The following is a 16,871-nucleotide window of genomic DNA, read 5'->3' as shown; positions in this document are numbered from 1 at the left end:
GCGAATACACATAAACTGCATAGTAATAAAGTTTAATGTGAGATAAGAAGCGATTTAATGTTGTCAACACTCAAATTCATCACATTTATTCCATTAACTTATGAAAAAAACGGCTTTTATAGTAGAAGTGAGTCAATGAGCAGACATGTGGCATTAAAGGGCACCTATTTACAAGATGTAAGATAGTCTTTTGGTATCGCCAGAATGTGTGTGAAAGTTTCAGCTCAAAATACCCATCATCTAATTTATTACAGTCTCCAGAATCTGCCCATTTTGGTGTCTGAGTACAGTAAAGCTTTTTTTTAGTCTGTGGCTTTATATGCAAATTAGCTGTTTTTCCCCTGCCCACCGTTCCCACATGGATTTCTGCTTCTCATTATGCATTACTTCCGATAAACAGCCGTCAGTGATAGAGACAGACTCGAATGAAACTGAAATACAGCTCATTAGTCAAACATACCAAGTAAGTTTATTTGATGTATTTGTGGTGGAGTTTATTCAAGCCTTTCTGAAATGATGAGTCTCACACAAATGCTGTTTGCAGTACACAAACAAACACACACACACACACACACACACACACACACACACACACACACACACACACATATATATATATATATATATATATATATATATATATATATATATATATATATATATATATATGTGTGTGTGTGTGTGTGTGTGTAATATAATATATATATATTAGCGCTCACTGACACCATGCAGCCTTGTTTTGTACATAGAATTACATAGTGATTTTTCACTATTACAAATATGCTCTGTTTTAAAATGTTTATTTACTTATAAAACAAAAAAATCGCAGAGAGTTGTAAGAAATATTTTATTCCCGGGATTTTTGTCCTATTTTATTGTCAGGGAATTTTAAAAAAGAGACTTGTTGTGTTTATATAACTCCAACATGACCGTGGACACACTATACATACACAGTTTTGTCGAAACAGCTCACAAAAGTTGATTTTTATCATAGGTGCAGTTTAGAGCAACTGAAACACTTGTGTGATTAATAAAATAATAAAATATGACGTTATAACTTAAAGGGCACCTATTTTTACCCCTTTTAAATGCATTTAAATGCATTTTTTTAAATGCATCATGATGTAAGAAAAGCCTTTGGTGTCACCAGAATGTGTCTGTAAAGTTTCAGCTCAAAATACCCATCAGATGTATTGGATTTTGGTATCAGATGGATTTATTATAGCCTCCAGAATCAGCAGTGTAGCTGTATTTGTAGCCTGTGGCTCTAAATCCAAATGAGCTGCTTCTCTCCACCCACCGTTTCTACATGCATGTCTGCAGATTAACAGCCGTCAGTGATAGAGACAGACTCAAATGAAGCTAGATACAGTTAATTAGTCTAAAATACCAAGTAAGTTTATTTCATGTATTTGTGGTGAAGATTATTCAAGCCTTTCTGAGATGATGAGTCAAACACATGCCACTTGCAGTACATACGCGCACACACACACACATTTGCACTTTTTGTCAGACCATTCACCAGTCAGGTATACATCCACGCTATAAGAGTCTCGTGTTAATGCAGCACATATATACTGACATCTTGCAACTTTGGGGATTATAGCGGTTAAGAATTAAATATTGATTTTACTCTATTTAAAACATGTCCTGTTTTAAAAAACAATTAAAAACTTATAAAAATCACAGAGAGTTTTAACAAATACTTGAATCCAGGTTTATTTGCTAAAATTTTTTTTTTTTAAAGTTCTGTGGACGTGTATAATGTACATGTTATTATAGAAACATGGCACCTTTCAATCAATTCGGTGGGCAGGGAAAACCGCACTCCTATGTCACATTGCGGTGGGCCTCAAAATCTCTGGAATTTGGGTCCTATTTTAACGTTAGGAAATGTAAAAAAAAGAGACTTGTTGGGTTTAAATCACTCTAATATGACAGTGGACACACTCTGCCTATACACAGTTCTGTCCAAACAGCTTACAAATTATTGTATTTTCATCATTAGTGCCTTTTAAAACAATCTAAAAACAGATACAATAAAACTTTTAACCCTTTAACTGTCATCTGAATGGTTTGTTTGATCTTTTATTGATAGGTTATCATAATCATAATATCATAATCATAATACTACTAATAATACTATTTTGCTAAGAGGGGTGTCAGGAACACATTTTAATCAAGTAAATTTTTTTAGAGTGAAGGTTAAAGGGTTAAAGAAGGGTTTTTGAAGAGGTCAGCTGAGGTACGAACAACGAATACAACAATGAAGTAAACTAAAAAACAATCAACAATGTGACGTACTAGTTTAAAATCCTTCTTTTTATTCTTTTCTTTTATTACAAAATCAGTGATGTAGATATTTCCTTTTATGTTAATTTTTGACATCAACAAAACAGACAAGTCATACAGTAAACTGATATAATATTTCTAGCCTGATCTAATTAGGACTTGTCCTTTCGTAAGATTTAACCTTCTAGCTAAAGTTTTGAGTTTGGTATGCTTATTATGCATTTAAAATACTTTTTAATGTCACTTCTCCTAATATGAGAATCGCTGGTTCCCTTGTCACCTATTTAAATGTGGTAGGTACATTCACTGTAACTTTGGGTAAATTGGCAACTGTAGCTCAAAAATGGCATAAAAATAGCAAATACAGCTGTCTGGTTTGAGCCACGAAACTACAAATCATACTACGGAAGCACATCTCATTCCTTCTCTAAGTGTGTGAGCGGAACAAAGATCAACACACATACAAGAGAGAAAGAAAAGAGGCAGAAAGAGAAACCAAACCACACAATTATTAAATAATACATGACCTTCACCTAAAGTAATGGATAACTTTAGCAAACCGTCTAGAACCACTTTTGCCGGTTACAACACTACCAGTGAATCACTGTGAGCGACTGATTGACCCAATGTGACATTACTCACGTCTCTGGCTGTTCCAAAATAAACTAAATACTAATAAATTGCACTAATTCAGTGACCCGACTAACATCAACTCTGACAACCGCTCTGCAGAATTATTATTTTAAACAGACTAACCTCTGCTGTTGGTAATGAATCTTCTTTCCTGACTATAAGGAGTAGGAAATAAATTATCTGAGAACACAGTGCACCCTGAGGAAGAGCTACTGCTGTCTTCTACCTCCAGTCACCTTTAAGTCTCATTATAGCCAGTTTTCATGTGTATCTTTAATAACTTTTTTTCTGAAGAAACCAAGTTAAACAGTCTGCAGTGTGGATGTAAAATACATTGCGGTGGCTCAGTGGGTAGCACTGTCGCCTCACAGCAAGAAGGTCGCTGGTTCGAGCTCCTGTTGGCATTGTTGTGTGGAGTTTGCATGTTCTCCCCTTTTGCAGGTGCTCCCTCCGGGTTTCCACCACAGTCCAAAAACACTATTGAATAAGCCTAATTGGTCGTAGCGTATGTGTGAATGCAAGAGTGCATGGGTGTTTCTCAGTGATGGGTTGCAGCTGGAGGGGTATCCGCTGAGTAAAACATATGCTGGATAAGTTAGCGCTTCATTCCGCTGAGGCGACCCCTGGTTAATAAAAGGACTAAGCCAAAAAGTAAGTAAATGAATGAATGAATGAATTAATGGAAATACATTGCTCCGAAAACATTTAGTTACAGCTTCTGACGACAAAACCATTAGAGGGCGCTGTCTGTATTTATTTGTGAATCTGAAACAAGTTATTTAGGCATACCTGTGATAAGGCAGGGACTGTCATACATATCACCTTGCGATCAACTTACCTAAACCCTTCCATAAACCCTTTTTTCAAAAGCAAACATTAGAGAAAATTGCACCATGATTTTTACATTGCTTTTGCCTGTTTTGTGGGAACATGCTTCACCAGAATCAAACCTGAGAACTCTGCATCCCATGTACAACACAAAGTGAGCTATAATTGAGTAAATTGACCACAGCAGAAAAGCTGTTCATATGTTGATAAACAGTCGAGGCAAAGATATTTGATCACAAATCATAGACATTTTTTTTATTATTTATTTATTTTTTTATTGGGTGTTGTGCAAAGAACAGTACAACGGCATCACTAAACCCCATTTACTGGGGCATGTGTCCCAGTAAAAATCGCCAGTGCCCCAGTAAATGCTCTGAGATACGATTTACTTTATATGCGAGTGTATTTATTAAGAGTGGTAATCCCAAATTAAGACCTTATTCTCTATGTGTAACCAAATCATCGCTGGTGAAAGCAATGTAGTTTAATCAAAAAGAAAACTGATGCATGCGTGCTGGAAACCATACTCGCTTTAAGCACTGCTACGGCTTGACACTGACGCACTGCTCTGATCCCTGTTTGATTCTCGGTACATGCACACCGAAAAAGTACATGCTGCTCATGCTTAGTGAAACCGGCGTAACAGCCTTTTATTTGGAGGTGTCGTCACATAGTGAGTTTTGCAAGTTGACTACACTAATATATTATCTAATATGGTGATCTTATTTACACGATGGCTCCTGATAGATTTCTTTTGTATGAAGCAAAAACAAGGAGTGATGGTAAAACTGGGCCATGTGTCAAGTTTAAGACACTATAATTCTATAAAGCATATTTTTTTTTGTATTCTACAGAATTGTCTATAGAATTTAATTCTAATGAAATTAATATTCATGCAAACAGTTTCTTAAATGATCCTAGCATCACTCCAGTTGTGTCTTACATTGTTTTCCAGTAACATTTAGGATTCATTTCTGTTATTTATTTTGAATAATAATTGTAGTGTAATTACAAAAATACCTTTAAAAAAGCATGAAAAAACATTTGTTTGTTGATAATATGCCCCTGTAATTGTCAGAAATATGAAAATGAACAAAAGTTGTTGCCATCATACTGCCCTATAGCTTTATTTTTACCTAGAAATTGCAGTCCAATGTATTTTGAAGTACATTTTTTTAGATTTCACAGAAATGTACACTGAAGCACTTATTTCCAATGAGTCTGTGTTGGTTTTGAGGTATCTGAAACTCTGACAAGAGTGTTATATTTCTGAGCTCAGCTACTATAAAACCTGACAAACTGGACTGGATTGGAGATTGGACTGAACGCATGCTCACAGCAGCTTTAAACTCCAAATCATTATCAGAAAATTGCAAAAGAAGTGTCCGGTATATTAACCAGCCTTCTGCAGTTCTTCCAAGCAGAACGTGCCACTGAACGACAGGAATGTTAATGCAGACACAGCAGTGAATCTTGAAGTAAATAAGTGCATCTGCAAAATTTCCAACATTTAATTATCATTACTGGTTGTTGTGTTCTGTATGCTGTGTGTTTGCTGCACTGTTTTGCTGCGGAAACGCTGGAGAATGCCATAGAGCTTTGTTGGTGGCAGGGACAGAAATGAGGTTAGACAGGGCGGTAGAGAGGAATGGGACAAGACAGGCACACATCCTGTGTGAGATCACACTGATGTCAAACCATATCGCTTCCTGCTGATTAAGCTGACGTAACGGCACATGAAGATCTGGCTAATTCCTGTATTACATTAGTGCTTGGGAGGCAGATGCAGGGAGGTTATATAACTACAGAGAATTAAAGTTCAGTTCACTAGCAAGATGAAGACGTCTGAAATGCCTGCGTACAATAAGCAGTTTAGTATAGGCTGATTAAGGGGAATTTTAGGCTTTGATGATAAAACTTAAACATATTTTGGAGTTTAGTATAAAAGTCTTAAGTGTGCTGAAGTGACATTACCTAATTGGATGCTCATCTTTAAAGACATGTTTCTTTTTTAAGATTGCGGGTTTGCTTTGTTTTGATTAGCAGTTTGTTTTGATGGTTTGCAATTTTGCAACAACATGTCATCAGTCATTAAATTATTAGTAGATTGTCATCTTAATATCAGTAGACCCTTTTCACATTTCTGGGTTTTTCCGTAGTGGAAGGCATCATGGTTGGGTAAACTCAGAGCGCAATGAATGAGAGAGTGCAACAAATAATTCTATGTCAAATTTACTCTCAGCCCCCAGAAACACTGCATTAGAAACACCTTGCATAAGCGATAATTCATTTTTTTGTAATTTGATGAAAAGATGATATAATACATTCATAAATGCATATAAATGTTCATATGCTTTTTAAAAAATCTAAATATTAAAAACTTTCAAGAGTTTAAGATTATGATGACCGTTAAATGCGTGTAAAAAATTGTTGGTTAAGACTTTACTTCAACAAAGGCTTAATAACTTACATTTAACTTTTAGGTAAAAAAGACACTGCATGACACTGTGATAAAGACACCTCATAGAAAAATAAAGGTTTAATAAATCTAATCTAATCTATATCTAATAAATCTAATGAATACCAACAACAAAAACGTAACCATGTCGACTTTGTAAATAAACATGTGACAACTTTTTGTCTTTGGTCAGTTTACTCAGTAGCTCACTTTTTAGTGTTAAACTTGTGATGCAGAGAGCTCACGTTCAAATCCGATGAATCAGTTTCATGATAAAAGATAAAAGTAATGAAATTCAAGGTAAAATTATGTGTTCGCAATGCACTTTTTAAAATGACTTTTGCTTTAGAAAACACTATTGTTTGGGTTTAGGGAAGGGTTTTGCAAGAAAGAAGAACTGCATCTGAAACATACAACAAAATGGTCACACTTTACAATAAGGTTCATTAGTTAATGTTAAGTAATACATTTACTAACATGAACAAACACTGAACAATACATTTACTACAGTATTTATTCATGTTAATAAACGTTAGTTAATGAAAATACAGTAGTTCATTGTTAGTTCATGTTAACTCATGGTGCATTAACTAATGTTAACAAGCATGGACTTGAATGTTAATAATGCATTAGTAAATGTTCAAATATGATTAATAAATGCTGTACATGTGTTATTCATGATTAGTTCATGTTAGTAAATGCATTAACTAATGAACCTTATTGTAAAGTGTTACCAACAAAATATACTATAGGTAACATATTTCACATGACCAGAAATGTAGACAGTGCCCTCTAGTGGATTTGTCATCTGAAACATGCAATGAAACGTAAATGGAGCAATGTATTTTATGTTTTGCAAAACTGGTCTAAGGCACATATTTCCAATTAGCTTGAGCTGCTATTATTGCTGGTCTCCTTACAATCCTTATTCACCTTGCAGGAGCAACCATCTGAATTGGTGGTCTTATTGGTTCAAGACTTCCGCTCTCATTTACTTCCATAACAGCTCATTTTGCTGCTTGACATTGCAAACTGATATTTTCTCATTATATTATTCTGCTTTTTCTGGATATTTATGCAAACACTTGCTTGTAAAGCAAGTAGTTAGACCGTTTTCTTTGGTTTATTATTCCTAGTCATTTCTTCCACAAGCAGCTAAATCGTAAGTTCTAAAACAATCACAAAGACGAGCGCACTTCCGCATTGAAGAATATGGTCAATACTAATACTGTAAGAAACTTTGCAAGTGCATGTCAGCTTTTTCTACTAACCATAACATTTTACTTTGGGACAGGTCGACATAGCAAAGCCTCTTAGGTGTTTTAAAAAAAACTGCTATTAGGACTTACTAAAGGCAAGCATTTCAACATTGATGTTGAAAAGGTGTGGACACAGTGATTTATTCACTCAACTTTATAGCATATGAATCTGTAGTGGTTTCCCATTCAGGTGCAAGAGTTATGGGAGGAGAGTGTTATTGTAATACAGTTGAGGAGAATGCTAATGTTTGTGGTAGTAAGTTCACTACTTTTGATAACATCAAAAAGTATGCTGTAATCCGTCTTGCATCAGGGTTGTTAGCAGATTACATGCACCTTATTATACTTGTTTGTTTTGTGATCTAGTTTATGAGCAGTGTTGGAAATCATGAAATTGACCTGATGCACTTTATTCTTTAATTCGAGCATTGCAAGTAGATTATTTATTCTAACAACTTGACTGTCCTATCAGTGCCTGAAGCAACAACAAATAATAAAACTTGCTACTAGTAACTATATTTTAAGATACTAAAGAAGAAACATTGCTTTTATGAATAATTTTATTAAATGAGGATAGTCATTATTTAATCAGAACACTATCTTTGCTGGCACAAAAACAGTAAGTGGTTTTGAGTGAATGAACCGATAGAATAGTCTTATTTTGAGTAATAGTATCAAACAATATTTATTAATTACAAAATATCAAATAAAACATTAATTTACATTACGGGTTCAAAGTACTTGATCTTGAATAAATATTTATAATAGACTTTACAATGTTACAATATTGCAGAGAAAGATCATGGGCTCTATTTTAACGATCTACAGGCAATGTTTAAAGCCCATGGCGCAAAAACATTAAGGGCATGTCAGAATCCACTTTTGTTATTTTAAGGATGAAAAAATATGCTTTGCGCCACAGCGCATGGTCTAACAAGGTTGTGCTTATTCTCTTAATGAATTATGGGTGTGTTTTGAGTGTAACGTGCAGAAAGAGAAGTCCTAAAAAGGAACATCATTGACGGTGGCCCTCGGGCCACACGTGGCTTTCTAAGCTACATGGACTTTTTCCCGTAACTTTTTCTTTATTTTCCGGCAAAGTAAACTCAGTTTAAAGTTGGTGATCGTGTTCGTCCGAACTGCATTACAAACTCCACGCATCAAGAAGGACCTCAAGAGTAGTTTTCATCACGACGGAAGAGAGACGCATAAGAGAGACCTCCAGACATGAAAGACCAGGTGATTTTAGTCATGCGATTAAGCTGTGCCCCTTTTATCAAAAAGGTGTTTTTTTATAACCTTGGTGGTCCGTAATGGTGCGTGTGGAACTGAAAGTTTGTCACTGTTTTATCTGAAATCTATATTTCCTAGCTTTACTATGTCTCTTTGCTGTTACACGTTCTATAGACCCGATATCTCCACGTGGTTTACCTTTGTTTTGTGTTTAATGTTTGTGCGTTCGTTTGTTCGTTACGTCTGACTAGTCAATAAATTCCATTTATAATCAAATGAATTGTATTGTTTGCCTCACGAGAAAATGTCACTGAAATACAGATTCCCCTGCCTAGCTATTATAAGTTGTTTAAACCTTTTGAATGATTAATCTACTTCACAAAAAGTAGCAATTAAATTCCCTTTTTTCTAAATGAATAGATTACCGTGTCCGCTCGGAACAGTGGCGGCTCTGCTTGTTTGTTTGGTCAAATTAACAATAAATTGATCCGGAATATTAATGATTAATAATAATTCGTTATTGTTGATAATTAATATTCATAATCTGGGAATCCGCTTGGTCGCGCGAGCATGATCATTTACAATCATATGTTTGTTTGACCAAATTGACTGAAGCGTAAGCCGGAATATTAATAATTAAGAATAAACCGTTATTGTTGATTATTAATATTCATAAAATGAGCTCATTTCATGTTACATAAGGAAACAGTGTTGTACGCACTCCACTGAAGTTATCCTTTAGCCTACATACTGTAGTTAATTTGTTTGTTAAGCACAAATATTTGTTTCAAAACTATTTCTAAATTTAGTTCTAATTTCCAGCAAATTAATAAATAATTAATAATAACGAAGCGTGTTCAAAAAGCTGGGTTATATCTAAACACACGTCCTATTCTTATGCCCTATATGGTGATGCATATGTCTCCAAAACTCAACAGGTGGACAAATCTAAATTAGTTTTTAATAAAATATAAAATATAAATATGCATATGATAAATAATACTGCTAATAATAATAACATTATACAAATGCAAATTGTCATGAATAAAAATAATAATAATAAATGAATAAATAAATAAAAAAAGACCCTGGACATGAAGAAGGCAAGAAGGTAGTGGTATTTATATTTATGTAAAAAAAAAAAAAAAAACTTTTTGTAACATTTTAATTCTTTATTATTTTAGTATTGCTGTACATCATGTGTGTATTAAACAATGTGTAAGGACTTCAGACCAGCTTTTAGTTTGTCAATGGCATAGTCTATTTCAGTTAATCAAAATAGCAATGCATCTACAATGCACCTTAACACACTTCTTTTTTAGACAGGAACACCCAAGAGTCCACAAAGTGGCGTAAATGGATTTGCAATTTAAACAACTTGGGGTAAAACGTGAAAATTAGAGTTGCTATGGTCTGAAAATAGCAACAAATTATGCCATGCATGTCTAGCACTTTATTGTGCCAGGTGTATTATTTTGCCCTACATATTTTTAGATTTGATATTTTTTTAGAATTTTTATTTTAATGCATTTTTTGGACAAGCTTACGTGCTTGAAATGACCAGGCCACACTTTATTTCTCATTGAAGGGCTTTTACAAAAACAGGTGTGTCACAGGTGCACCTTTTGCTAAAACTGCAGTTTAAGTTCAGCTGAATAAGAAAAAAAAAATCATAATAAACGTGGTCTACAGTTGAGTGCACAGATAGCCACAAGAAAATAGACTTTAAAATTAGGTGGCTGCTCATGAAGGCAATTGGCGCTGCAGGTTTTTCAGAGGAATCTCTTTCTGCACATTTGGTTCATCTGAGGGTAGAGAGAGCTCTTTGGATTTTGTGCCAGTGGAAATGTCATGTTCTGCATCTGCAGCGGTGTGGCAGGATTGCCGCTGTCTCTGAGATAAATCTCTGTTTTAACAGACCTGACGGAGGGAATGGGTGACAGCAGGGGACAGTGCTCTCTGCCTTCAATCTCATACCTAGGCAGTGTGAGTGAAAACCACTGAAGTGAAGGAAAACTATCTTGGCATTTGGAAAGTCACTGGAGACTGATAACATAAATAAGCACTATACATAAATAAATAAAAATCACTTTTGTAAAAGCAACAAAAAAAAGCAAATTGCAATCAGTGTTTTAAAGAGGTAGCAATATATTTTCATTGTTTATATAACAATATCAGTGATATAAATATTATCTTTCTGAATTAGTAACATAATATTATAGTTTTCAGTAACTGTTTTCCAATGTATTATTATTTGATGTTTTTATTACCTGTAATTCAAAGTTATTATTATCTTTTTTTATTTCAGTAGCCATTACTTCTGTTATCAGTGTCAAACATCTGTTTCTTATTATGCTGGTAACTTATATTTTTGTTGAAAACAGTTTAATGGTTTACAGTTAACGGTTTAAAACAGCGGATTGTCTTATGACTATCAGTATAAACTAAAAATAAACATTACCAGTTTAAAAACATAGTTTATGATTTAATGGGTGTTTTCCCTTTATTTAGACTTTGGAATTACAACCCCAAATCAGAATAAGTTGGGACAGTATGGCAAATGCAAACAAATAAATGAATATAATGATTTCCAAATTTTGCAATTTTTATTGCAGACAATATAAAGACACAAATATTTCATGTTTTGTCTGGTCAACTTCATTTCATTTGTCAATATAAACCCTTTCCTGTCACTCAGACCAGCAACACAAAGAAAGTTGGGACAGGAGCAATTTGGGGCTAGTAATCGGGTAAATTGGTTAAATAATGATGTGATTTAAAACAGGTGATGTCAACAGTTGATTGTAATTATGATTTGGTACAAAAGCAGCATCCAAGAAAGGTCTAGTCCTTTATGAGCAAAGATGGGCAGGGGATATTCAGATTGCCATAAATATGTGTGAAAATTATTGTAATGTTTAAAAAAACAATGTTTCTCAAAAAAATGAGGAAGACATTTGGGTATTTCACCTTTAACAGTGCATAACATAATTAAAAGATTATAATTAAAATAACTAAAGTGAGTAAAGAACAAGGGTGCAAGCCTAAGCTGAACAATTGTAATCTCTGATCCCTCAGGGGGTACTGTATCAAGAATCATCATTCATCTATAAGCGATATCATCACATGGGCTCAGGACTACTTTGGCAAACCTTTGTCAAGTAACACCATATATATCCACAAATACCAGTTTGAACTATGTTGACAGTGTCCAGAACACCCTCGACTTTTCTGGGCTCGGAGACATCTGAGATTGACTATTACACAGTAGAAACGTGTATTGTGGTCAGATGAAACGGTATTTCAGGTATTTTTGGGAGAAATTGATGATTTGTGTTCCGGACCAAAGAAAAAGATTATCCAGATTGTTACCAGCAACAAGTTCAAAAGCCAGGGTCTGTCATGGCAGAGTTTGTGTCAGTGCCCTTGGCAAAGGTAACTTGCACTTCTGTGATGGCACCATTAATGTTGGAAAGTACATAAAGATTTTGGAGCACAATTCGCTGCCTTCAAAAGACATATTTTCCAGGGAATGTGTGGTGTATTTTGAAGCCTAAAATGTGACAATGAAGACTCTTACCGTTGCTAAGCTAAAGATTTGTTTGCAGGAAGAATAGGACAAATTACACCTGAAATATTTCATCGCTTTGTGTCTTCAGTCCCTAAACATCTTTTAAGTGTTGTGAAAAAGAACGACAACATTAAACAGTTGTAAATGCATTCGGTTTTGCAAAAGCCAAAATTGGAATTTGTGTTTATTTTGAAAAAAAAAAAAAAAAAATTATATAATTACATGTATATAATCATGAGGATTACATAAAATGTGTTGTGTTGTCTGCAATACAAAGTAAACTTTAAAATCACAACTTTTTTCGTTTTCTTTTTTCTTTTTTCTTTATACTGTCCCAACTTATTCGGATTTGGGGTTGTACATCATGAGACATTTACATTACCAGACACTACAATATATCATTTTAAACTACAAAAAAAGAAAAATCAAAAAAGTAACTTCAGTATAAAAAGTTGTCAGAGCAGAGACCAAGGTGCTATAATGCAATAAAAATGTAATTAAAGTGAAAAACATCCAGAATCACAAGCTAAGGCAACTTTTCATTTATATATTTTAGGTTACAGTGTACAACAGGGATGTCAAACTGAAGTGTGTTGGCCTTAAGGACTGACGTTTGATCAGGTGTGTTTACTTAGGGATGGAACTAAACTGTGCAGGGCTGCGGCCCTCCAGAAATTGACATCCCTGGTGTACAGTAACGTAGCAAAACCCAGCCTGCTTTATAGCTGTTCTGTACAAAGTATACAAAATATACTACTGGAATTTGATCTTAAATAAAATGACATGCTTGCTATGTGCTTTATAACTGCAGGACTTGCCTGAAAACTTTTCGTATTTTGAATTAATATGAAAAGATTTGTCATGACTTGCAGTGACAAACAACAAGAAAGTCATTTTTGGAAGGTGTTTGATATAATAGTAGTTGATCTGAGAAGCCTACGTTTCTGTACCCATTAGCTACCATGTGCTTTCTAAACTGACCTAATTAGAGCAGTGACAGTTACTCAAAACTTTTGCCTAACCGAACTGTCGTTCGTTTTAAAAGATTTACCCATTACCCATCACTGCACTATTTTCCAATCATCGCATATTTTCCCCTATAGTCATTTGCATTGGTCATTGCCATACAGAAATCTGAGATGATCTGCAAATTATTTTTTATGACAAACAAACTTTATATTTGGATTTTACATACATAACATTTTTTTTTTTACGGTTTAGGATGAACACATAAAGAGAAAAGAGTCAGTGAGCCAAAAGTTTGCATTGATTTTGGTTAATAATTATATAGTTTGAATAATCTTAGCTATATTTTAGTAAACCCATAAAGAAATCTGATATGGAAATACATGCAAATTACATGTAATACAAAATACATGCAATTTCCTATAGGTTCATTTTAGATTTCACATAAATAAAATATGTAATATTTGCAACATATGTTCCTAATATATATATATATATATATATATATATATAGATAGATAGATAGATAGATAGATAGATAGATAGATAGATAGATAGATAGATAGATAGATAGATAGATAGATAGTTTGTCTAAATGTAGCAAAAAAAACTATTTATGTTTTTTTTAATCACTGTTAGCTAAAGCTTAAAGTCAGTTAGCTTAGCTATAATTTATTATATTGTATGCAGTATAAAATACTGTATAAAATATTGGTAATATTTTTGCAATATATATATATATATATATATTAGGAACATATGTTGCAAATATTACATATTTTATTTATGTGAAATCCAGTATGAATTCCATATTCCATATCAGATTTCTTTATGGGTTTACTAAAATATAGCTAAGATTATTCAAACTATACAATCATTAACCAAAATCAATGCAAACTTTTGGCTCACTGACTCTTTTCTCTTTACGTGTTCATCCTAAACCGTTAAAAAGTAGTTTTTTTACTTTCTATGAAACTAGCTGAGAGTGGCTTGATAAGCAGTCACCAACAAGCAAGAAGATCAAGTGGTGTGAGAGAATTTGATAATGACAAAGGGAATGTAACTAATCAGCAAGAGCAGTGAGGGTCAAACCCCTGTCTTAATCCCCCTATCTAGAGAGGGCATCAGCCAAACTATACAAGCGTGCTCATGTGCTGCAGTCAGGAATCGTTTACAATAGCTCTACAGACAGACATCTAAGCTGTAAGCATGTCTGAATGAGTGAATAGTGAATAGTTACATTTCTGATATTTTGTAGTAATACATTAGACAATTGCAAGACGACGTCAACACCAATTAGACTCATAAAGCGGCTAGTGGTAATACCTGAGTTAGAGCCCAATGGATTGGTGGCAGAAGGCTTCTGTGGTGGTCTGGATCTCAGGTTTCCTTCACTTCCAGCCCTCATTAGCCTCTCCCCAATGACCAGCATGTGTGAGCGGTTCCCCGCAGGGTCCTTTCGGGACTGCTTGGAGGGTTTGACCAGTCGTGAAGGTTTGGACATCTCTTTTCCTGAAGCACTCTTTCTTTTTCTTCTTCTTCTTTTTTTCGTTATCCAGAGGTATTGCTCACACCTCCAATTCTATCCCAACTTTGAATCCAACTAATTCATCTGCTCTTCTTCTTTGTTCAATGTCAATCTTGCTCTGAGGAATTCTGGAGGGTCGCACAAGTTAAGGAGTTGACCATCTGCACAGCTTGAGGCACTACAGTGAAGACACAACTGAACGCTTGAGAAACTGGACCATTGGAAGGGCTGTGGTTGTTCAACTCTCCTGCTATGCAGAAACGCTCAGCATGCTGATGCCTAATCACCTCTCCCGCTTTGGAGAAATGATCCTACTAATAATCCAGCACCGGGCAAGCATCAGGCTCTAATCTACTTGTGTAGTTGCTGGTGAAAACACAGTGCTCTTAATGCTGCTGTAATCTCTGTGTTTAGTCGCCATGCAGATTTAACCAGGGAGGCAGCAGGGATGATCACTGCGTGTCAGTTGCCTTCCTACTGCTGTGCATGCAGACCAGAGCCACAGCTAAGCCACAACCGGGCAGAGAGAGAGAGAGAGAGAGAGAGAGGAGAGAGATTTACTCCCATGTGCATGGCTGTGATAGGCTAAGAGTTCTAGTTACCTCCCTCCTTATTCCTATTCCTATCTATTCTTAAATAGAGAGTTACAGTCTGTCTCTTAGTCTGTCTATATTACAATACTCAGGTAGGCATGGAGTGTCTATACAATGCTCAGTTGACACTTAGGGGCCAAAGTGTGGCAAAAATATCCCACCACACCATTACAGCACTACCAGACTACTTTCAATACAAGGCTGATTAGATTCAATTCAATTCAATATAATTCAATTCAATTCATGTTTATTTCTAGCACTTTTAAAATGTAGATTGTATCAAAGCAGCTAAAACATGCAAGTTTTAGTAAATTGGAACTATATCAGTCCAGTTTTCAGAGTTGAAGTTCAGTTTAGTTCAGTTCAGTGTGGTATAATTTTCACTGCTGAAAGTCCAAACACTGTAGAACAAATCCATTGATGCGCAACTCCACAACTCCCAAACCAAGCAAGCCAGTGCGACAGCTGCAAGAAAAAAAAAATTAAATAAAAAAACTTCACCAATTGACAAAAGTGAAGAAAAAAAAAATCCTATCATGGCCTCCCAATCATCCCCATCCACTGAACTGGCTCTATCACTCTTTCTCCACTCCACCAATAGCTGGTGTGTTGTGAGCGCACTGGCGCCGTTGTCCTGTGGCAGCCGTTGCAAAGTGGATGCTGCAAACTGTTGGTGGTGTGGAGAGACTCCCCCCCCCTCATAATTGTGAAGCGCTTTGGGTGTATGGCCATACACAATAAATGCGCTATATAAATACACACATTACATAACATTACTTGGGATCAGTCCAGGCAATTGAAACAAGTGTGAAAGCACCCATATTGCGACTCAAGCTGTCAAACTGATGTCAACTGCCACTCCAAATCCAGAAACAGTTGGTTGAACTTTGATTGAAGACAAAACATGCCATCAACTTTATAGATTAATTGTTGACCTAAAGAAAAACAATGTGTGATAGAAAAAAATTAATAAATGGTCAATTTTGATTTCACATAGTCTTTATTTGTTAAAGTGTCTGACTGTAGTATTGGTAACCTAGCAACCAGCAGCAAACAAGGCAAGCATAATGAAGTCACGTGGTTATAACGCCCCTTTTCTCACAACTGCAAAGCCACTTCAAACAAGCGTAAAAGCTAAAGGATTTTTTTTTTTCAGAAAAATTCTACATTAATACAGGGTGATGGAAACCTAGCCAATCCAAAAGTTGAAACAAATTGACTCACCACGTGACCCTTTTTCAATCTTTAGTTGTCCAGTTTTTGTTAGCCCATGTGAACTGTAGTCTCAAACTGCTGTTCTACTTAGCTGACAGAGCTTTTACCAGTGCATTCTTCTGCTGTTGTAGCTGATTGCAAGTTTGATGTGCTCTGCATTCAGAGATGCTCTTCTGCAGACCTCAGTTGAAATGAGCTTTTATTTGAATCTGTGTTGCCTTTCGGTCAACCATTCTGGCTCTCTTCTTCTGACATGGGGCTTATAAATGCATAGGCTAACCTAGGCTGCTAACTG

At 35.1% G+C, this 16,871-nt stretch overlaps 1 protein-coding gene across 17 annotated transcripts in view; it reads right to left on the bottom strand.

Moving 5' to 3' along the window:
• The window catches only part of si:ch211-207d6.2, a 100,879-nt gene extending 85,632 nt beyond the window's left edge, over positions 1–15,247 (bottom strand). For all 17 annotated transcript variants that reach the window (XM_068214038.1, XM_068214043.1, XM_068214044.1 and 14 more), the window contains exon 1: positions 14,567–15,247. In XM_068214038.1, the coding sequence (XP_068070139.1) occupies positions 14,567–14,744 (178 nt within the window). In that variant the 5' untranslated portion in view covers positions 14,745–15,247. The remainder of the gene's footprint in view (positions 1–14,566) is intronic.
• Positions 15,248–16,871: the final 1,624 nt, after the last annotated feature.

Source organism: Danio rerio, chromosome 2 (assembly GCF_049306965.1).
Source record: "Danio rerio strain Tuebingen ecotype United States chromosome 2, GRCz12tu, whole genome shotgun sequence".
NCBI classification, from domain to species: domain Eukaryota; kingdom Metazoa; phylum Chordata; class Actinopteri; order Cypriniformes; family Danionidae; genus Danio; species Danio rerio.
The sequence above is the reverse complement of the archived record's forward strand: the minus strand, read 5'-3'. Positions and strand labels throughout refer to the sequence as shown.